This window comes from Falco peregrinus, chromosome 10 (assembly GCF_023634155.1).
Source record: "Falco peregrinus isolate bFalPer1 chromosome 10, bFalPer1.pri, whole genome shotgun sequence".
Taxonomy (NCBI): domain Eukaryota; kingdom Metazoa; phylum Chordata; class Aves; order Falconiformes; family Falconidae; genus Falco; species Falco peregrinus.
Window position 1 is genome coordinate 8,411,713 of NC_073730.1, and position 23,895 is coordinate 8,435,607.

The following is a 23,895-nucleotide window of genomic DNA, read 5'->3' on the forward strand; positions in this document are numbered from 1 at the left end:
TGCTCCAGCAAGACGTGCAAGAGTAGATCTGCCCATAATCAGAGGTCAAGAAAGATCAGTGAAGACAGAGTAAGTGGGCTGAGTAGTTCAGGTTAAGCTTCAGAAACCCCTACAGACGGAACTGCAGCATTTAAACTGACTTTAATATTCAACCTGCCTTGTCTTCACTGCTATTAACCTGACACAGGTAACACACTCTCTGCCCTGTGCATTTTCCACCCTTCTGACTGGTCGGTAACACAAAAACCAGCTGGCCCTGTCATTCTGGCAGAGGCTTCTCTGACATGGCTAATGAACATCTAGAGCATCCAAGACTTCATGGGGGAATCATCTCGTATTGTGCAACCACAAACCCTTATCCTGTGGCAGTGGGGTTTTAAACTTTGTTTTACTTGGAGAAATGGCAAGTTTGTTTCTCTTAGCTTAAAACAGAATGTAAACTCCCTTTTGATGTGACACTCATGCAAGTACCTGCAAGTCCGGGGTTCTGATCAGTCTGTGTCATTATTCTACATTTCTCCAATTCCACCTCTGTTCAACTAGACCTTTCTAATTCACCACCATACCATCCTGGCACACAAGCAATCCTGCTCAAAACCTGGTCTCCTGCATAACTTCCATACACAGAGCAGGTATCATCTGTGGGACCTATAGATATTCTCAGTGCCTAGTGGCCTCAAGCAAAATTCCAGGTTTTTGTCAGCCACATAGTAATGCAGCAACCTTAGGGAGGGAGGAAGAAAAAACAAGACACCCCAAACCAACGAACACATACCTATGCCACACACTGTTTGGAAATGTTTGGGAAAAGAACATCTCATGCTATTTCTTAGCCTCTTGATCTTTTCCCTCGCTTCCACTCAATTAAAAGGAAAGGCTAGAAATAACAGTGCAAAACAAGAGCTTCCCTGGAAAAAGCAAGCTCATCACTAAGATTTACAAAATGACTAATAAAAAAAAGGCATGACTTTCAATGATGACATTTGACCAGCATCTTGGAAACATCTTCTTTACTGCATCTGCCAGCGCTAAACGGTGGGCTATCTATTATGTCAGCCTCCAGCAGTTGCGACCAACTTACAAGATTTACAGAAACACCTTGTAACTGCCAAAAATTGTACTACAGTCTCAAGAAAACTACTCCAGAAATCACGATTGCAAAGAAGTGGGGGAAAATAAACAGTTTTAACACAGAGCAAACTAAACTAATCTGTGGGAAAGCTGAATCCCTTTCACATTACCTTGTTTATCTTTAAAAGTTCTCAAAAGCAGAAAGGCCAGCAGCTAAATTACCTAATTCACGTTTACCATAAACACAGATTGAAAACAATCTTCCCAAAGTTACAACCCTAAACGAACCCCACTTGCCCGACATGGCTGTTTCATTCCACACCACTGTCTGAACATGCTGAATGTCTGTCACAAGTAGACATGAACTTTTTCTATCCTTCTACAAAAACAAATAATCAGTTAACATTCTCTGAGCCCAATGGACTTTTTCTTCAGAGAATGACAACAGGGCAGAATATTCCTGTGTATTCTACTTTTCCCATCCCATTAAGAGGCTTAATACCCCCAGGTATTTCACCTCGATCATTCAATTTTGGAAAACAGGATTAGCAACAGAATGGCAAATTAACAGCTGCTAAGACTGAACATAACTGCACGTTCCTTAAAGAAAAAATAACCACAAGTTACCTCTTCAGGAGGTTTGGCTATTTTGTTATATTTGTACCTTGCATTTCACTGTGAATGACCAACAAGGACAAAGAAGTGACTGCACCAGAGTTAAATAGATGATCAGTTTTGTCAAGAGTTTCATTCTGGCAGCAATCCTAGAAAAGGATGATTTGCACTAATCTAGAATAATTTATATAACCTCAGCACAAAAAAGTTCATTTAAGTACTCCTAGATCAGAAATATCTCTCTAGATTTTCCACAGAAATGTGCAGAAACACCACTGGGTAAGTGATTAATGGAATAACACCAGAATGGAAGAAGAGCTGTAAATGTAGGACTAGAGCCAAAAGGCACAAAGAAACCAAATTAAAGAAGTTTAGAGCAAAACAATTCCCTAAAACACAGCATGTCTTCCAGCAATTATATTTTGAGCTATTAAAAACTTTTATTATTTTGTGTGGGTCTGTTAGTTTTGGTTGGGTTATTTTATTTTTTGAACGCAATGAAAAACACCTTCCTTACTAAGGAATTCCTGCAAAAATGAAACCAGAAAACTAAACATCATGGAGATGCAAATATAGTTTTGTGCCCTCCAGTCCTTTTACATGTCAGGCTACTAGAAAAGTGGTAGGTGGGAGAACAAGAAGGTGGACAGAATGTGCCTATTCTCCAACCCCCTGCCTGCCCCCCCCCCCCCCCCCCAATACTGCATGTTCAGAAACATAAAAGGAGGAATCCTGAAGGTTGACTTTATTCTCTCCGGAGCTCCCTGACATCACTGTTTTTAACATTCGGTTTCCATAAATCCAAAAGTGTCATAGAAGATGTATGGTTCGACTCTGCAAGGAATGTGCCATCCTTTTTGAAGTTCTACTTCCAACTTTGTTTACTACTGAACCATTGAAATATTATGAAGCGTTAACTGGCCTATTATCAGAGCATGTCTGTTCCCTATCAGGGGTCCCCTTTGTCACTGGCTTCCGTCACACCTTGTATCTGATTAACACACTATAGGATAACATAGAGCTACACAGATCTGCTTTGTGTTCTCTCACAGCTGATGAAAAACAGATTTTCCTTTTCACTTTAATGTGGTTGCCCTTTAATTGGGTCTGTAATAGGGTTCATTTGATGTGATTCCTCATACTAAACTAGAACTGCTATACAGTAAGTAGAATGCTCATTATGTTCAAGGCTGTACTTGGTAATATGTTACATTCTTCGTTATTTAACCATCCCTAAAACATACAGTTTATAGGAAAGGTTAAATTAACCATTTTTTAAGAAAGAAAAGATTTATCTTGTCTAGCTATCCAAAAGTTAGGCTTGTCATTTGAACTATGTGCCTCTATAAACCAAGAGGAGAAACAGATGTTATGGATCACCTTTTGCAGGTGTCTACGACACCTACCTTAGACCTTAGAGTAAGTACCACCCAAGGGCTCATTCACAGACAAAAAAAAAAATCCCCTCTACCACTTACACCTGTGCAACCCACAGCCACTTCTTCACAATCAGGTTCATCACTAAATATATTCTGATGGGAAGCCAACAGGAACCTGTGATATGGAACTAATGACAAGGCAGAGCAAAGAGTAAACACTCACGCCCCCTAAATTCCGGTGCTAAAATGCATACCATCCACAGAATTCCTATATTGTCCGTAGCTGAAGAAAGAAACTTCCCCCCCTCCCTTTGGAGAACTGGCAAGCTGTTATCAAAGTAACACGGATCAGTGGTTTGGCTCACCTTCCTAGTCTTACAACTGCAAAGAGCAAGCACCAATGCTAGAAGGAAATCTGTCCAAGATGGGTTTATGTGAAGACAAAAAACAATCAGGACATGCCTGCTCTATCTAATGCTGCCTGCAGCAAGGTTACTCTTCTAGTCCTGGCGAAGCCTTTCCTGCTGGGCACATGCTCTAAGCTACCAGCACCAAAGCTGACTGATTGCTAATTTAACAATGCAGAAGTTGATCAGTGAAAACATATGTCAGCAGTTGAGCCTGCAGCCCCACATTTCTTCTCTGCCCACCTCGCTGTATTCATGATTGTTAAGAGGATAACAGGGGAACAAGAGACACCACAGAAAGGGGAAGTCTTGACAAGTGAAGGGAGAACCTTATTTCCTGGAGTGACTACAGCACTCCTTCACAGAAAGAGGACACCAAGCTGGAGTCAAAGGTTATCTATTTTCAGAGTACACTGCCTATTCAAATAAAGCCCACACCAAATCCCTATGGTCTGCTCTTCCTTGATTCTAACAGAGCTGGCCAACATCTTGCACAGCTGGCCCCAAACCCCAGAGCACTGAGGGTTCACAGCACATTCCTGCTTCTTACGTGAAATTCCAGCATTCCCAACACTGAGGATGTGTGTCACGGCACTTAGCTAACATGCAAAGATGCAAGCCCGTTCATTACCACAGCCTTCCACACAAGGCAAATATTTGGCATTCATTACAAATACTTGGGGCAAAGAAGGAGAGCTGAAAAAACACCTTAGGCATGAGGCCCTTCCTAAAACAAGTGGACAATGCCGTAGCTATCTAGATGATGTTTTACTTCTGCATTCAGAACTGTAAAAATATTGAATAGGAAAATGGGGGGAAATGGGGGAGGGGGAAGACTCAGACTACACAGCCCAAGGATCTGGTTATGGTTAATTATATATCCTTTGAATAAATAAGGAAGATCATTTAACTGCAATAAGACTGACCTAGGAGCAGAAAAAGAATGAGAAACCCAAGAAATTAAAACCCCATCAGCTCTTGATAATATTGTCTGTGGTGAACGGAGTAAAGCCATTTTGATCAAGCTGACATTTCTTTCCACAAGTTTTGAGTGGCAGGTGTCCAGGCTTCTGAGGCAGAAGAAAAGGGAACTTTATTTGCTTGAGATTCCTACACCAGCTGCTGATTCCAGGCGGGACCTGTCCCGCTTTAGGTGTACATGTACACTAAATGAGCTGCTTGGTGTCAAGACTCTGCACATGACAGGAGACTGAAGCATTCCTGAATTATCAACGCAGACTTTCTTTTTGACAAAAGGGATATGTTGCTTCTAGCAGTGCAAAGCTGAGACTCCCCAGTACATACTATGCTAAAGCAGCACATCTGTTTCAGTTCATCAATGGCAGAGTACAGCCAAGCTATATTAAACAAATCATCACTAGTGTAACATTTCCATAATTTCTGTGACAATTACTTTACTACAGAAAGCATATCTCCCCTAAGGCTTATAAGGCATCTGATTTTCTTCAGTGTTATTTCAATCACACTATATAGAGCTTATTGATGAGTGAAAGAAGCATTTGTTTCCCTGAGAAGAAATTACTTTCAAATCTCTATTCTCCAACATTTAGTTTCTGATTTCCATCATCAGAGGAACTAATCCTGTCAGCATGTACGGAACAATAAGACTGAAAACTTAAGTTTTTCTTTGTGTGGATTTAGCACAGATAAGAAGTTTCAACCTTAGACACTATGTCTGTTCAGACACCTCAGAAGGCACCAGTTGGGTAGAATTGCCACACGACCAAACACCTCGGTGTTTGCAGGCTGCTTTACCATATCCTCTGAGCTGAATGGCAAAACACCTACCGAGATCTGAGGTCCTAATAACTTACTGTTCCATATTTTCTGCCACCACCGTCCAGAATTTGTTGCCTTTTTTGCCTGTGATTTTTTGGTACTGGGAGACAAAGCATAACCAGCTCACAACATTGCCAAGAAAGGAATCAGTTAGTGATTAGCCTTCCAGAAAAGAGGGCATATAGTGCTCCCCCACAGGGTCATGGTGTTGGTCATGGTTTATGCAATTTATAATTCAGCAGCAAGATAATGGGTTTTCTCAGAAAGGGAACTCTCCTAATTTACCAGTGAACACCATTCTAAGTATGGCGCTGCTCCACAACCAAAGAAAAAAGTAATTTACCACCACACAAACTACTCTCAGTATGTGCTTGATATCTTCTCCCCCACCACCAGTAAGAACAGTACCACATCATTTTCTCCCTTCATTCTTCCTCAAGGTCATAGAAGTCCTGCTCGGTGCTTTTTGCAAGACATCAAGAAGCCCTTCTCATCCATTATCATAGCACTCCTCATTTACTCACAGCTAGCATAAAGAATACCTCTTCTTAGGAGGGAAAAAAAAAAAAGCCAAATGCGTTTTACTTCAGATGTTAATATTGAATATAAAGGTATGACTTAATGTGTTTATTCTTCTTGATTCTTAAAATATATGTTGCTTAATAATATCACTAACAAAATTTTTCAGTACCTAGATGCTATTGCGTATCATGCTGCAAAGCTCCCCCATATGAAGAAATCAACACTCGAGACACTTGGAAACTGTACTGGCCCCAAGGTAAAAGAACACTTGGATTGCCTGGCCTCACCCAGAAGACAAGAATCTACTGTTTTCACTGGAGATGTCCCTGGAAATAGCTGATCTTGGTAAGCTGAACATGACGTCCATCATAAATAGTAAGTACAAACTCATCTTGGTTGAAATCTTGCCCTTAATGGACGTCAACACCAACTCTGCCACTAACTAGTGGAGCGTAATTGTCATTCCATACCTTCATGAAGCAAAACCAGAGCCAGATAAAATTAATTCCAACACAGAAAGTGTTACGTCATTTTACTTTTTCTTAGATGAATTTCAAGTTAGAAGACATTACTAATGAGTATAACAGAAAAAGCCAAAACAGACTATAGTATTGTGCAGCATAGATTAGGTCAACTGTATCAAATCTTTCAGAGTGCAAGCTGCAATATGCTTAATTCAACTACAGAAGAAACTAAGCAGATGATACAAAAAGCATTAAGGGAGTCAACTATGAGTCTAGAGCAGTGCCTTTAAGTTCTCTTTGGCTGTAAGACTGGATTTCATTATAGCTACTCTACATCCAAAAGGACGCACAGTCTGTACATTCCCAAGACACTACAAAATGGTGACATTTCTTTTTGTCAACAGAAGGCCAGAAGCAACTTTTAGGTGGAATTAGTTTCACAATGTCTTTACTTCAATGAAGAACATGCTAGAAAATACTAATGCTGCTGCAGTCAAGGATCCCCAGAAGCAGATTATACATGTTATAAGAACCGATAACACAACAGCACTTCATAATTTAGTATTCTTTCTTTTTTCCAAGTTAGTAGTTTAATACAAAACAACTGTCCCAAGAAGTTTATTGTGATCAATGTATAGTTGGACAAACTAAGCCATGTAGCTAAAAGGAAACCTATCCAAGAGCTGAAGACAATATTAAAAAGTTCAGTGCTACACTGAATGTTCCCCCAGCAGAAAACAACCAGCTTCAGGATCACTGCCCACATTTTCGTTTTGAAACAAATATTGGCATCAGGCAATGTACAAAAGCTGAATAAAAAGCTGCTGGGTAACAAGAGCCATTTGTTTGGAGAACTAAGAAATAATGAAAGCTTGACATACTTATGTAATATGATTAATTTATTTAAGTATAAAAGCACTCTTTAAAAGTGTCTGTAGCGTAAAACTAACGGGTATGAATTTGCCAAGCATATATGCATTTTCTGGAAGTTTGCTACATAGCCTAGATTAATGATTGTCATTGTCCCATGAAAACTTACCTTTTACCTATGTGATTAGGAAGTTGCACACGAACAATATTCTTGATTTCCAAGTTATTGCTTACTTAGTTATTTTAGAATCATCTCATGTAAAGATGTTCTTTAAGGACAGATGAACAAACAAAAAACATCAGACCTACCGCTATAATATCCAGAGTGTTATCACAAACTTTGCGAATCTCTGCATTTTTATCATGCATCAGGTCTATAAGATATGCTGGAGCCTCTGGAAAGAAACTGTTAAGGACAAAAACTGTTGGGGTTTTTTTTGGTTTTTTTTTTTTTTATTTTTTTTTTTTTTTCCTCACATCCCTGTGTTCTTCCAACTACAAATTTCATTACGAACCATAGTCAGGAATTTTTCATCACATACTAAGTTCAGCAGCCTTCCTTCAAATATTTTTCAAAATTGCTGAAATATTACATGTCCCTTACAAAGAGAAAAACATTCTGATCTGTTACAGGAAATCCATGCACCCAACGTGTTAGCCCAAAAGGCACATATTTTGTGAAATGGTTTAATCTTTTGAGACTGTTAAAAAAAAAGTTTCCAATGCATCTGCCTCAAAAATATTGAGGATAATCTATTCCGAAAATGATAGCATTAATACTACTATTGTTCATTTTGAGTCAGAAAAGCATTATTCACATGTTGGTGCTTTATCATTACATATATAAAATGACATGCAAATTATTTTTGGTTTTCAAAGCTAGCCACCTAGGAGTCTCAATGGGAGGCAGAGAACAACATCCCAAATGGCTTCTCAGATATTCCACAGAGGTTAAATGAAAGAGGACATTAAGAAGTAATCTTTGTATTATTAGCAAAGCAATCATTAATCTGCTATCTCTACAAGGGCTCCATTCAACCTATTCTTTATGTTTCAATAAAATTTAACATTCAGTTAAGGCCTATAAAGACAGCTAGTGACACTATCCGTAGTTTTTGTATCACCTGAATGACCTCGACATCAGCAGTGACTGAAAAAATAAGTAGTAAAGACTGAATAGGAGTTACAAGTACCCTTAAAAATATTCGAATTTAACAAATCCATGACATGGGGAAAGCAAAGAACAGATTCAGGCATCAACAGACAGGCAGAAAAAGGAGAAAGAGGAAAGGCAGGAACAGAAATCGAAGTGTCCACAGTGGGAAGAAGATGGGATACTTATGCGAAACAAAATTCAAAGAACAAATTTGCAAATTTGTGTGTGCAAAAAATACAGAGCAGGCATTATTTATGTTGTCCAGACTGAAAGAAGAAAAACGCTATTAAAGTATTTTAATGCATATAACTTCAGACTACGCAATACATATATAAAGGTGCAGCGCAATGGCTATGCTCTATGTAAGTTTTACTTATGGACTATGATTTGCAAAACAAATTCATGCAGTATATCAGACTGGATAGGAACTAATGGGTCATCTGGTCCAGTGATCCCCCTCCTATGCCCCTCCCTGTTTCAAAGCAAACCTAACTCTTAACCTTAACTACTAATCTTGCAGTCCATCTACAAGCCTAGGCTGCTTGGATTTTTTTCTTCAGGTGAAATAAACCATTTACAAAGAAACCTCTGAGATCAGAAGGTTTACGCAAGAGAAATATAGGCCAAACATAAGTGATGGCAAATTAAGTGCTGCAATTCTAGATATTTACTCTTTCAAAAGATACGGGTTTCCTTGATAATGACATCTCTGGTGGCTTGATGGAAGACCATCTGATAAAATACATAGATGATCTGGCAGACAAACTCATCATCCTCCTGCTGAGCTGCAAGGAAAAAAAAAAGAAGAAACCACACACCACAATTTCAGATCTCACAACTAGAAGCTCTTGATGCTTAGAGCAAGTGCAGCTTTTACATGTCAGCTAGACGGTTCAGTGTTACGCATGAGATTTCACCTGATAACACAAAACTAGTGTTTTCTTCCCTGCTCCAGTCAAGTAGAAAGACTACAGAGTGCAGCAAGAGCTGTTGATATGTGGGAAAAATTGAATCTATTAAGACCACTAGTCAGTATCTCTCTATCAATAACCGAGTAATTGCTCCTCCTTTCATATACAAAACATCTACCCCTGGCTTGCAAGAGAAAATGAATGCTGCATTCACTTATAGCACAGATGTCAACTAAATTCCTCTGAAAAATAAGACCTAGAGCCAAACATGGCAGTATACCATTTAGAAGCTCAATGAGTGCAGGGATGATTCCAGATTTAGCCAGCAGAGCTGCGCATGAGTCATCCATAGAAACTGTTCCAATCATTATCACCACTTCCAAAACAAGGTCGTCTTCTGCAGAACCTGATAAGTCAGAAGGCAGAAAGTATTACCTCTTAGAAATTCCTAATCTCGTTCTGTATTTATCCATAGATATGATTCTGTTCTTCAGTGTTCTGTTTCCCCAAACAATCACAAATTACAAAGGTAAACAGACTCTCCTCTAAAAGAGCACTCTTAATTGTTTTTCAAGAGACTCTACTTTGAAAGACTAACCAAACTTTGGACAGACCTGGTTTAAGTTTATCTTTGAGGTATGGAACCAGTTTGTACTCTTTCAGCACAAGTTCCCAGTCCAGATCTGGTAAGGTCAAATTTGCAAGTGTTCCCAGGCATTCAATCACAAATTCTTCCTCTTCATCATTTGATATTTGAGCTGCTAAATCACCAACGTAATCCTAAAGAAAATACAGCAACACACATTACAGGTGAATAATCTGCGATTCTGAAGAACTCACAACTCTCAGATCAAAACTAGTTCTCAGAAGGAGATCTAATAACAGTTTCAATTTCAGTTGAAGAACAACCCAAGAAAACATTTCAGCATTCTTCCTCTCCTTCCTTTCACTTTCAAGAGGTGTGGATCATTTGTTCAGATGTTCCAAAAGTAGCTACTGAACATACAGTTTGAGAAAGCTGTTAGAAAATAAGGGAAAGAAGATAGAGAACACCATACTGTGTTAGTAAGAGTAATGGAGTCCTCTTCCTAAAAATTTTAAGAAATAACTATAAGATTTTCTAGCAACATGAACAGGGAAATCATGGATTCTACTTACTAATTCCATACTGCTTTAAGACAATTTTGATATTCAATCCTCATTTTAACAGCATGTTTAAAATTTCCACAATTAGGACATTGTATTGCTCCCCCTTCTTTGGAAAAGGCAGCTAACTGAATATTGAGTATTCAAAATTTTTAAATATCCACTTATATAAAACATTTGGCACAGTGGAAAAAAAGCCCCACTTTATTTTGCCCTCTAGCTCTAAAAGCAGACATTTAGGATAACTGTTAATTGTTATGATGTTCACCCCAGCAGCTGGGGTTTTTTTTTGTGTGTTTATTTTAGAACAGGGACTTACTGGATGCAGCTTAAGATCTGTTTTCCCTGTACTGAGGGATCCAAACCCTGATCTACCAGCCAAGATAGCCTTATACAACCAAACATAAATCAAACCATGACAGCCAAGAAAACCTAAACTGGACACCTTGTAAAGACAAAACACAGCAGCTCTCCAAAGCCAGTCTTCTCCAGTAGGAAGAATCAGAGGTCACATTAGATAATAGATAGTACTTACAATAAACAGGCTTTTAGTTGGCCCATCATGTTGTGAAATATTCCTGATCATCTTCATTAACAATGGGTCCTTAAATTTCAAAGCCCGCTTCATTAGCATTTTCAAACCGTTTCCTGAAAAGAAACAAACACTTAGGAAATCCTCCAAATAAACAAAACTCGGAAGAGAACAGGCACACACAGAAAGACAGCTTTAACTTTAAAGGTTTAAAAGGAAAAGTGAGGAATATAGACAGGAACTATTTCTTCTTCCAAGTTTAAGTTGAAAAGAAAAGACCTGCTCTGTATAAATTCCACGGCTTATCTAAAAAAACCACTTTGTCCATATGTACCAGTGGGACACTTAAAAAGTCAAATAAATAACTAAATGCTAAAGGTGTACTTAGTTGTTTATTCTTAGACAAAAAAAAAGTTCTAGATCCAAACCACTATCCTATCATCAAGTGCAGTTAGCAGAGATGCAGCACAGCCGCTGGTATTAACTCTGAGATTTCTCTCCCCAGTCCATGGAATAAATATATTGTTATGGTTTTAAAACATTATTTACCAGCCATATAGATCATTACATGGGAATACACATAACAGACATACACAGATCTGAAGTACTTGATGGTAAAAGGCAAGTCCCACTGTTACATTTCTAAAAGGTCACCTTGCCAACCTAGTAAGTGCTACTAGCTTGAATTTCATTTGTACATTTAATATAAAACTGGATCTCCCTGCTCTCCCTTCTACAGAGCTATGCAGAATTTTCAAGTGGAATTGCTGGTCACAGAATCCATTGATTGCAGTTGTCCTTTTTAAAGTCCAGTAATATACCGCAACAGTTCACAATGAAAATTTTTAGCACAAGTGAAAATTAGAGCTACTGAATAATCACGTTCTGCTTAAAACTTAGTATGAAAATCATGAAACTTTAAAAGCAACCTAGAGAGCTACTGAATGAAGTAAAGAACCCATCTATGCCACGTAACAAAACAGTAGAACCCAACATGCTCATTTAAAAAAAAAATTGGAAAGATGCAACTAAACACCACCACTGTGTTTCTAATTTGGTACTGAGAGGTTAAACACTGATAAGCTGAAGATGGATTTTAGGCATCAGATAGAACAAAACCTTGATCTCTCTGTACAGCCATAGTTTCCCACAATAATGTCATCAGTGCACTTTACAGAACTACAAGCACATGTGAAAGATGTGGGCATGTGAGGCTACTCAATGTCACTCCTGCCACCAAGACAAGTTTTGGTGAGGATACGGCCATTTGTTTGTATTCGTTACCCAAACACGGTGCATTTTATTTTTTAAAAATACATACGCATTGATAATAAGTGTGTATAAAGCGTTGTCATCTCCAAGAAAACAGTAAAATCTCAGTACACTTACCTTCACAGATAAGTTGTACGTTTCTTTTGTTAGCAGCAAGGTTAATACAGAAAGAAATAAGTTCCAGGTCAACTCGCTCATCAGGACATTCAAAAAGCATCTTCATTAACTGCCGAGAAACACAAGCACACTTAAGTCATCAATCTTTCCAAAGCGTTAGAAAAGCAATGTTATGATGTCAACTACAGTAGTTTGTTGGTTTTTTTAATTAATATTCAGCATTTCCACAGTAAAGTTATAAAGGTCAAGGGCACAAGATATACAGTTCCATTATTTGGGGATAACAATGCTTATAAAGTGCCAAAAATGGCAGTAACTCATCACCTTAAATTAACTTGGGTTAGTCACATTTTATTGCTACCACTGTATTTTTTATTTTTATTGGGTTTTTTTAAAGTTACAAATAGATAAATTTGCTGCAAAAGCTTTGGTAGACTCAACATAGGAAAAAAACTCCACAACTTAGTTCCACAGAAAGTCAGATTAATACCTGGTCATTTAATAAAATTAGACTCTAAACAGATACTTAATTGCAGAATAATTCTGCTACTATTTTGCTTCGCAATTACTCCATTCATAGGTAAACTAGCTGTATCTGCAGCAATGTGCTTTATCTTTGCAGCTTCCCCTGCTAGATCTGAACACTGCCATATACCAAGATTTTTCAATAGTAGCCCGATTCTTTGGTAATTGGACAGAACCACCTGGGTTAACATAAGTAGACAATTGCCTATAATCCTGTTCCAACTGTTCAGTAAGTGTCAGTGAGTTGCCAGATGATTCCTTATGCAGACAGTCTATGGACTGACATCATTTTATACACCTGGCACCTATATGGTCCATTACATCACAGGCTATCTATCTAGCCTCTTTTTGCTCAGTATGAACATGTTTTGAAATGGCATATTGAATATAGGAAGATGACAAATACATGTGTTTCTTTTTCTGTTTCCAACCATGGCAGACAAGTTGCATGACTACCTCATTGAGGGGCTGCAGGACATCGCCCTATTTGCTCCTAAAACCTGCTCAGTTCACAAGACACGTCAAGATTATAATGCAAAGCAGCATGATGACAAGACTCAGATTACTGGAAGCAGAAACAACTGAACTTAAAGATAAGCAGGACATAAGGTACAAAAAAAAAAAAAAGTGTAGCTCAGTTTGTGTCAAAGGCATGGGGGGAAAAGCAAGCAACAACTGATAGTTAAATATTTGTGTGCTTGCCCCCTGGTGGAAAGACAATTTTTAATGCACTAAAAACTAGAGCAAGTAGTGAACAACCCTAGAGAGGGGGAAAAAAAGGAACAATAAGATTGCAGGAATTTCACTCCAAGGCCTTTTACTATAGCAACTTTATGAGTTTATCTATTATAAGATAGCAGTTGTTTCAAATGGACTGAAATAAAATAATAATAAAAAAGTAACAACACAGTTATCTCTTTCTGGGACTTTAATGTACTCATTTAAAAGCTATCATTGATTTCTTCCTCCCTTTTTTAAAAAGGCAGAATCAGATTTCTGTAGGTTGTTTTAAGAACTTATAAAATCCCTAGTTTATTAAATCCGTAAGCCTGACAGTCACGTAAGAGTGAATTAACCAGAGAAGAAAGTTGCCACTTAACAAGTAAACCCAAGCATTCAAAAATCACCCCCTGCAACTCTTCTGTTACAAAAGCTTTAAAAACAGATTTTTAAAACCCTTCGAATAATTTGAAGGGAAACATTCTCATTACTTACACAATACAAAATCTGTGGAAATTAGATGTTTAACAAGATGGGATTACACTGTTAATTACTGAACTACTTCTCTATAAAAAGAAAAAATATATCCAGTTTCAATTAAAGCCGTTCAAATTTTAAAGTAATAGTTTCGTACGAGCTCCATGTTTCCCATTATGTCTTCATTTAATTTGATTGCTTCTTGTGCCACTTCAAAAGGAAGAGTAATTGCTGCCAAATAGGAAATATTAAAATTAAATTTGTTCTGCTTTTACTATGTCCATTGTCATCTTTTACTGATTTAACAGGAAGGCAGTAAAAAGACTGCAGCATGTGCAATGAAGAGGCAGTAGTGTTCAATCAGACAAGTCCCATATTGAGTATCAGATACCACAGACCAGGACTGAAATCACTGTGTCTAGACTCTCTGGCACCTGCCTTCACTTATTTACCAGTGACCAGAGGCCAACCCCCACAGCTCTCTGTTCACATACACCTCTGTCCAACCCCCTCCCCAAGCCCAGCTCAAACATCTTTGAATGATTATGCCAGAACTGCATGCCTCAGGAATCTCTCCTGACCGGCTACTCCCCAACTCTGCTGTTTGAAGTGATGCTCTGGTTTCTGAACTTCAGCAGATAATGGCGGACAGGAGCAAAGGGTGCTGTCAAGAGAGGACGTTTACCAGCATTAAGCTGAAAAGAAGCTTATAGATCAAAGAGGGGCCAAACAGGACAACTGTGGTGGAAAACATGTGGGTAGCTGCAGAGAACCTTGCACACTGCTCTGCGGTAAAATATTAAATATCACCATGACATCACTGCCTAACCATGCCCTTTGATTGGCCAGGTTATTACCAATAAAGGCTTTTATAAGCATCTGGATGGCATTTGCACCTATTTAAACAAAACACGCATTGCTGAGGTCTAAACAAGAATGAACTGTTAATACTCACTTTTAACTGTTACTAGAATAGCACCCACTAACTCCTGCAATCCACAAGGATGTTTACCTGGGACAGCACGCGCAAGCCCTTGTCACTTTGTACAGGCAAAGTGTTTGAAAACAGGGGACTGATTTTTCCAATCACTTTCTACGACAGCTAGACATTCATTATTGAGTATTTGCCAGTTTGGATGCGGACCACAGAAGGGCGCCTACTGCCATTGCAAAGAGAATTTGGCTATCCAAGGTAAAATCAGATGGCAGCGAGTGCTTTTAAAAAAGGTCATTTTGTTCTCCTGCAGCCTCATCAATTTCCCCATGTTTTCTGCCGTCTCTGTCTTCCTTGATTGTCCTGATTTTGAACGCTCATTAATAAAATTTAAGCTCCGGTCATCCAGCTTGTCCTTTTTGACCAGTCAGCAGATGTGATCTGTGAGTAATTCCATTGACTACTGAAGCATCAATAGCCATAGGTATCCTTCAAAATTTGTAGTTTTGGCCAAAGTCCAATCAAGGCAGTGGACTTATTTCCTGCTCCACTAGTTTTTGGATACAGCTCTGTAAGCACTGGGAAGAGCAGTCACTGCCTATCAGAACAGTGACATTTACCAAAGCTCAGATTATATCACTGAAGTTTCCACAGCTCTTTACATTTGGCACTGGGGATCTAAAAAAAACCAAACATGCCAAGATTCTCCGAAAGCACGTTATACGCAAGCCCTGAAACACAGTGCATGAATTCTGGTCTGGCTGGTAACTTCTCAGAACAAAGCAGGTCCCTTATATCATGCAAATGCCTTAACATATAGTTGCTTCTTGCAGAAAAAGCAGTAAGCAGGGTGTTTATAAGACCATTTTGTAACATATACTAGTTATTCCCACCAGTTCTCCCATCTCCTTTCTCCAAAATCTTCCTGTATTTGGAAAAACATCACCATTTCTGTCATGAGATAATGACATTCTGAAAACTTTCCATGGCAACTTCCCATTCTGGATGCATTTGATGCTAAAAACATTTTTGGCAGGAAAGAAAATACCATGGTGCAATTCTGAAAAAGCTACCGGCGAGCTTTTACACTTATGCAACACAGGCTTTCTCAACTCCAGCCTCATCAGGACTGAGAAAGAGATCAGCAAGAGAGGATTTGGTACTAGTTAAAAAAAGAAAACCCAACCAAAAACAAAACAAAAAAAACCCCAAACCACCTCCAACAAAACACACAAACAACATACACACAAAACCTAAAACTGCATGATAATTGTCTCTGTGCTTGGATCAAAGACCATGATTGGAGACACACTGGTATGCAACAAACTGTAGCCTGAAAGATCGGTGAAGAGCCTTCCCCAGTCTCCCCTGTTGTACATGCCTGCAGTTGGAAAAAGAATTGTCATGTAGCAACAGAACACTGCTTGGCTGGTTTCCAGTTCATATCCTGTAATACTGGAGACGTTGAAATTTTGATACCCAATGGGATCAGCAAAGAATGCCTTCTAAAACTGTAAAGGAAATACTTTCCACAAGGTTCCCCAAGGACTTGCTGTGCACAAGCTTTAGTCTCTTTCAAGCATTCCCGATCTTCTGCAGAAATTCATCAGGTCACCTGTATTTTTACCAATTCACTGATGCAGCTCCAGTGTTAGTAGCACTGACAGAGAATAAGTCACTTATCCTTTTTCTGGGGACAGCAAGAACAGTCCGACTGCGGCAGCGGTTCGCCACCGACTCAGCAGCATCGTGGCTGTTCCCATTGTCACCTGTGGGTGTCAGTGCGAGCTCTGCTATGCGTGAGGATAAGCCCTGCACAGGGAAACACGCATCTTGCCACCTCATCATATACAAAAGCACATACCTGTGGGATGCAGTCTGTGTATGCAAACATTGATTTAAAGCGATCGTCCATGCTTATGTGATACAGAATACACATCGCTACTTGTTTGTAGTTTTCATTTGCTACGAGAAAAAAACCCCACAATCCATATTAGTAGAAGCCTGGTTTTTTTAGGTGTTGTGAACACTTAAAAGGGGAAAACAAAAAGCACAAAAATTCTGGCTAAGCAGAGGAAAAATTCAAATCAGAAATACAACGTTAATAAAAGGGTTATGCCTCGTGTATCCAAATGAACCATGTATTTGTGCAAAGAGGGAGCAAAGGCAATGCTAACTACTGTCCCTCTGCCCAGCACCTCAAAACACTTCCTTAACCTCACATCGCAAGGAATGTATTTTGTGAAAGGAACACTTAATAACGACAGACCATCCAGAAAAAGCCCTCATCAGTTTCCAGCTAGGAAATTAAACATCAAATGTAATGCTGATTTAGCTGTGGATATTCCTGTTGAAACAACAAGTTTGTCTCAAAGTGAAATGATAAAAGAATATAACAATGCCAGAGAGAAAAATCAGAATTACCACTAAAAGTGTTACAGAAGGAATCCAGTGCTTTTCAAGTCAGTCACATACTGACTGTTTTATTATCCTAAACGATAAGATTATCTTGTGGGTGCCTTTTGCATTTCACACACTTCAAAGACAACATTAGTATATTTTCACATTAATACTTACCAAAGAGAAAAAGATTTTCAAGAAAAATTGAAACAGTTAATGCAAGTAGGTTGTGAAGTATTTAACGCAAAGATTCTATAAAACCAACTTAGATAAATGTACGAATGTTTAAGAACAGACAAATCTGACCCTGACTCACTGCCGAAATCTGGACTGAACTTTCTCCTGAGCTCTCCTCTAGCCCTCCATTAGCAGGATACTGGTTATAAAACATTCATCTGAACATTTATATTACTTAGATCAGGATTTAATAAGGTCACTAACTCAAAATTTAGCCACAGTTCTTATACAACTGATCAGAAATACCCTACCTCCCATTTCTATTTAAGCTAAGTTAGAAAATACCTGTTTAACACTTTGGCAAGGCATCAAGACCTCAAACAGCAATCAACACAGTTAGGATTTTTCTTCTGCATACATCATTGGGCACAGGAATTTCCTTTAAGCAGCAAGGACATGATGCCTTTATCCTGACAATGAACATTTGTGCCTTTTTTCAAAGCTGAATTACTAAAGACCCATGAAACCCTTCTGGCAGTTGCCATCCAACAGTGAAGTACTCTTTCCCGTGCCAATCTCAAACACATAGTTGATCTTTCAGATCCTTCTGGATTCTTACCTGTTTGAAAAAGTCAGGACTTGTATCACAATGTTCCATGCACTTAACAGCGGGAGAAAGGATAATGCCCAAATCTGAAGGCTACTCTGGCTATTCTTTTAATTAAAGTACAGACAGTACTATAGTTGCTAGCACATATACACTCTGTTTTAAGCGAACACAAATGAAGCGTTTGTTATCTTTTCCGCTTCTCTTGTGACTGGTCATTTTACCTACCTATTCACTTGCAGTGACATTGTAAATCCAATGACTGCATGAGAAAACCTTCCCATAAATGTACCCGAAGGCTTCTCCCAAGTAAATATAAAAATGTAAAGAGAAAATTATGCCTTCAAATTTCATGGGGTTAGGAAAAAAAGCACTGTTTACACTGCTCTTAACACTTCTTTCTATGCCTCTATTTAAAACTCAAAACATCAAGACTCAAATTACAGTCACACTTTGCTGGATGATGCAGGAAACACTGTAAGGTAAAAGAGAAACAAGTATAAAATGGAGGAAAGTTGGCTTCCCAAAACAGCAATAGGTAGGGTGAAGTTGGACCAGACTTTCAGCAGGTATGCACTGGCAGGCAGTCAACAAGAACGATGCTCCTTTGTATCTGTTTAACCTCTGTCCTTCGTGGAGTTTTTTCCTCTGCATTTTTGCAAGCTACATTTGCGCTAAGATAAAGCGCCAGCTAAGATACAGTCTTAACACTTGGTAGCAACAGCAGTTTCCTGGTATTTGGCAATACTGGTAGCTTATTTTCAAGTAAAATAGCCTATTATAACAGCACAGGCCTTCTGGTTTTTTTGAAAACAAACTCCTTGCATAATATTCTCATCCTTTTTCTCAAAGGTCCAGACTGTCACAATAACCTTTCTGATGCCTGAACACCACATTGGGTTATCAATGCTGAATGACAGCACTGGCTTGGTTTCTAAACTACCAAAATTAATCAAGAATACCCAGATACTTAAGCTAAAGTGTGAAGAAAATACATAGAAATCAAAACAATTTATTTTATCCAAATTAACTCTTAATTTAAGAGTTGAGTTTTAATGACTGGCAAATCATTCTCCTGAGGTATGTTCCATAAGGCAGGTTTCATGACACACAAAACAAGAAGATAGTTATAGTTTCAAAAAGAAGAGTTGAATTTAAATTCCTTCTGTGCAGTCAACTGGCCCATCTTCCCTGAATTCCCCTGTCCTACTGCCAACAGAGAAAAGGAACAGAGAAAAGGAACAGAGAAGGGTTTAGAGCATGGAGGTCACAGGCACCTCTTGCACAGGCTTAGCAAGGAAGCATTTTTCAACTGTGAGTAAACAGAAAAAACCTCCGAATTCTAACTTGAAGATGAAAATAACTAAAGAATTAAAGCCAATAGAAAACAGTGTGCAAATAAACCCGCTTTTTAGTATTTAATGGTGTATGCATTTTAAGTTTAATTCCATTTTAATTTCCCAGAAAGGAACAAATTTCAGGCTGATGTCTGGAAGTTTCACTGTCCCACTTTCCCTGGGGAAGCAAGCACTTTGGCGGAGAAAAAGCAGAACCTCCTGATTTGTTTGTTCTTATACAAACCAGTGGCAACCATGATCCAGAAAATCAAAAACTTGAAGAGGACGTGATTGTTTCTAAGCACAACTAACATGATTTAATGTGATTGTTAATCTCGTGCTCAATTAGGAAGCATACAGCCTATTGAAAGCGCACTGGAAACCATGCATAACTAGTTTATTGAGGATTAGGAAGAGAACAGATTCAACATCTACAGCATTTTAAACACTAAGCATCATCTTGCAGGATGAAGATTGTATAAAAGGGCAAGAAGCAACAGACTTTTTGAAAAACCCACCGAGCCAAGTGCCATCCTTTTACATAGAGCCTTCACTTCCAAAAATATGAACTGCCAGCTAATGACTATTACTTCAATATGCCAGTACCAAGCTTACTGCCTACTTTTAAAAAAAAAATTATTTTATATTCATCTGAATGCTAATGAATAAAGCCCTAAGTCTATCACAGTTTAAAGACTTGGCTGTACAAATTCAAAACCCTGCCTAGTATCTGGCTTGAGAACAGCTTTCCAAAGCATGGAAGTGATACCTTTTCTGCTATTTTTGACCACTACTGAAGGCCACACACAAAAAAGCAGACACTGCAAGGAAGACTTCCTTTTGACTTGGTACAGTAGGCATCAATTCATTCCCCTAACTAGAAAAGCAAGAGAAAGAAAAGAAGAAAAACCCAAACCCCCAGATCTCTGGCAAACGTGTTCATAAAAATCACCAAAGTTTTGGTGGTGTGCCAGAAAGTTGTGGCCTACAAATGCTGGTAGTTTTGAGCATCAAGCTTTTTATGACTGAAGGTGGAATAGCCAAATGGCCTAAAGCAGTAAGGGCAGCCCTGGAAAATAATGGCCTAGTCATTATGGATTCTTCTGGTATTTATGGCACTAAAACATGAATCATAATGAACTCATTGGATATTAAATGTGGGGGTCATGAGTACTTTGATAGGATTTCCACAAGAATTTACCATTAATTAACCAAATAATTATTTGAAAGTGTTACTGAATTATTCTTAGTTCTTATACAGCCATTCCAGAGAAATTGGTCATTCCCAGCTGAGTGCAGTTAATGCCTTAACAAACCAGTCATTAACTGCAGTTACTGATTTTGTGGGAATTATTGTGTTATAAAATACACTCAACAGTTTATAGAAACAATACTTAGATTTTTTTTGCAGCTGTAGTTCAGCTGGAGCAGCTGGGATGGAAAAATATCAGGTCCCTCGGGCTGTTTTCACAACTAGTTTTCTGCAAATTAGAGAGGGAAATAAATACATGATGGGTTCTGAGTTCAAAATGGCTTCAGATTTTTAGCCTTTGAACATTAATAAGAAACCATGTGCCAGTTCTGTGGACCAAAACCTGAATTCCACATTTAGTTCTTACTAAGGTTAAAGATCTAAATGATACTAGTAGCAGAAGCTAAAGAAAAAAAAATACAATTTCTTGATCACAAGATCAGGTCTTACATTTTGGTTGAGTGTGTGAGCTTAAAATGAAAAAAAAAAAAAACAAAACAAAAACAAAACCCCCACTAACCCCATTAGCTCCATGATAACAAAAGACAAACCCTAAAGCTGTAAAACTAAAATGCCAGTCTGCATTGCAGCATCATCATTCAGCTTTCAAATGCTAAAGTAAAAATGAAAATATAAATTATGGACTAAATTATTCAAATGTAGCCTTACGAGTAATTCAAGTAGCCATCATTTCTAATGGAATCATCAATGTCTTCATATATATGAAATATATCCATTCCAACTCACGTGCAAAACAGTAACTACACTAAATCAAAACCAGAACACAAAGGTAAATACTCATTAAAATGGCAGAGTGAATCTTTATTTCAGTTTCAAACTCTGATACTCTCAAGTCAAATCTCCTGCAGAATTAGGGAAGTAAGAAAACTAGATGAGTAAGAAGGTCACACACTCACTATCAGATCTATACACACTCACACTGCTGTCAGAAAAAACCTGAAATCAAGAATGTATTCACATGTATCATCAGCAGTCTTAGGAAAAAAACTAATACAAAAGTATCTCTGCTTACCTCTATCCCATATTATTCCTTGCAATCAGCTCTGAAACAGTTGGACTAAATTACTCCATGTGCAGTTCAGACACATATTGGTTTGATTTACATTTGTAAATATAAATCATATTGGATATATCAGATTGTTTTATCAAGAGAACCTGAAAGAATTTTCAGATCTGCTCATACTCAAGGAGACTAGGTATTGTAAATAATACATTATGATATTAATTACATGCTAATAATCCCTCTTGTGCCACCTTTATGCTATTTGAAACTGGCTTCATACCATAAGCCTAACTTAAACCCCTGATTTTGCCATGGCTGGAGTGGTGGGGGTTTTTTTGGGTTGTTTAGTACATGCCGTATCTGAAACATGGATACAATTATATTTTTTTTAGGAAACAAAGAAGGAATTAGTGATGAATCCAAAGGATTAATAAATCACTAATTTAGGTTATTTAATGTTACAGCTATAGACAAAAATGAAGTTGCACATCTGGAGCCCCAGGCTCAACTTCTTTGCCTGGAACTCTATGCAATACTGACTGAAAAATATACAGTAAACACCTCACTGCAGTACTGCTACTCATAAAAGACAACAAAGCATAGCCACTGGGTAGAAACATACTACTAAATTTAGGTATGTCCTTCTTTTGAGGTTTGATCTTCCTACAGAAAAAAAAAAGCCACCCACCATTTTTGTTATTTAGGATGTCCTACAACCAATCATACTTGAACTCATGTGAATTCACACAGAAATTGGCAGCAGATTGGTTGTAATAACCCATATACTGCACAAACCAGAGATAAATCAATTAGAAGTTCAGAGAGAAAACAGGAGCCAACAGGATTAACCCTGAAGGAAGAAGATAAAACTACTTCTATTTTCTCCACAAAAGAAACACATTTTGGGTCAAGCTATGACCAAGGAAGAAAGCAAGAAACAGAAAAAGAACTAACTACCGTTATTAAAAGAAACTGGAAATTAAGAGGTGGTTCTTAGTTGGAATCAAACTAAGAAAACACACACTTCCAAAGTAGGTGGAAAAAATTCCATGCAAAGCTGTTCCTTTAGAAGTCTCCACCAAGCTACATAGATTAAATGCTGTACAGTTAAATGGAAATTTATAGGGCATCCATAATTTTTGCCACATCTGCACTATATTTCATTAAACTACATGAACTGCTCCGATTACAATTACTAGAAAATACTCAGACTTCTCTGCTCTAAAAAAAACTCTCCCAATTTTCTTGTTTGGAATTCAGTGGGAATGGAAATAGGTGGAGGTCTTCCATGCTCCTGGCTCTGCAGATGCACAACTCCACAGCAGAGCAGCCTCAGTTCTGAATAGATGGTGCAGCTGTATTTCAAAATGCTCCTCCTCAAAGGTGTTAAAAAAACCCCAAACCAACAAACAAGCAGGGTTCTGTCTTTCACTCTGAGAAAGGCATGATCCACCACATTGAAATGGAAACTGGTTTTACTCGTGTTTCAAAGTTGCTGAAGTATAAAGCTGAGGTTCAAATCTACCAAGTCCAAAAAGTGGAGTTAAATACTGGTTGAGCTTTTGAGTCTTCCAGATAACAGGAGTTAAGCTCCACATTATTCAGCAGATACTGTTCCTGCGCAAGCACCAGCATACTCTTACAGGCAAAGTCTTGAAAAAAAGGTAATCAACTCAATTGTTTTGTTCTCATCGTGAAAACACTACAATTTTGTCATTTCAAAGGCCATTTGCTGATGATCTACAAGTTTCTCACAGATCTGACAGCTTTTCCAAAAAGAATAAAAATAACATTTAAGGCCCCTGCCTCACAATGGAAGTCGTGCTTTACACAATGAGACTACTCAAATATGTAAAATTAAAATTCATCCTGCAAAGCATTTGTATGTCAGAGACCAAAGAAACTGAAATGGATTGTATAGAGATTTACCAACACTATAGTCACTATGGCACTTTAAGTTAGCACATCTCTTCCCCGTCAGCTCTAAGAGTCTGAAGATAAAACTATCAGCTGACAAAGGATTCTCACCTCAGCAACCGCAGACATGGGGAATGTGCAGTCGGTCTCCTACACTGGAGAAGATCATCTGAGAAACTCTTAGATAAACAGCAGAAACTTTTGAGTTCAGAAGTTTCCACATTTCCAAAAGAGAAAGCGGACTGTAACCTCCTCCCTTACAT

At 38.2% G+C, this 23,895-nt stretch overlaps 1 protein-coding gene across 2 annotated transcripts in view; it reads right to left on the reverse strand.

The window, feature by feature from the left end:
• Positions 1–23,895, reverse strand: part of KIFAP3 (kinesin associated protein 3) — a 71,158-nt gene that overhangs the window by 25,683 nt on the left and 21,580 nt on the right. For both annotated transcript variants that reach the window (XM_055815471.1, XM_055815472.1), the window contains exons 11-17: positions 16,783–16,883; positions 12,263–12,371; positions 10,877–10,989; positions 9,810–9,975; positions 9,476–9,601; positions 8,971–9,069; positions 7,438–7,523 (exon numbers count right to left, since the gene is read on the reverse strand). In XM_055815471.1, the coding sequence (XP_055671446.1) occupies positions 7,438–7,523; positions 8,971–9,069; positions 9,476–9,601; positions 9,810–9,975; positions 10,877–10,989; positions 12,263–12,371; positions 16,783–16,883 (800 nt within the window). The remainder of the gene's footprint in view (positions 1–7,437; positions 7,524–8,970; positions 9,070–9,475; positions 9,602–9,809; positions 9,976–10,876; positions 10,990–12,262; positions 12,372–16,782; positions 16,884–23,895) is intronic.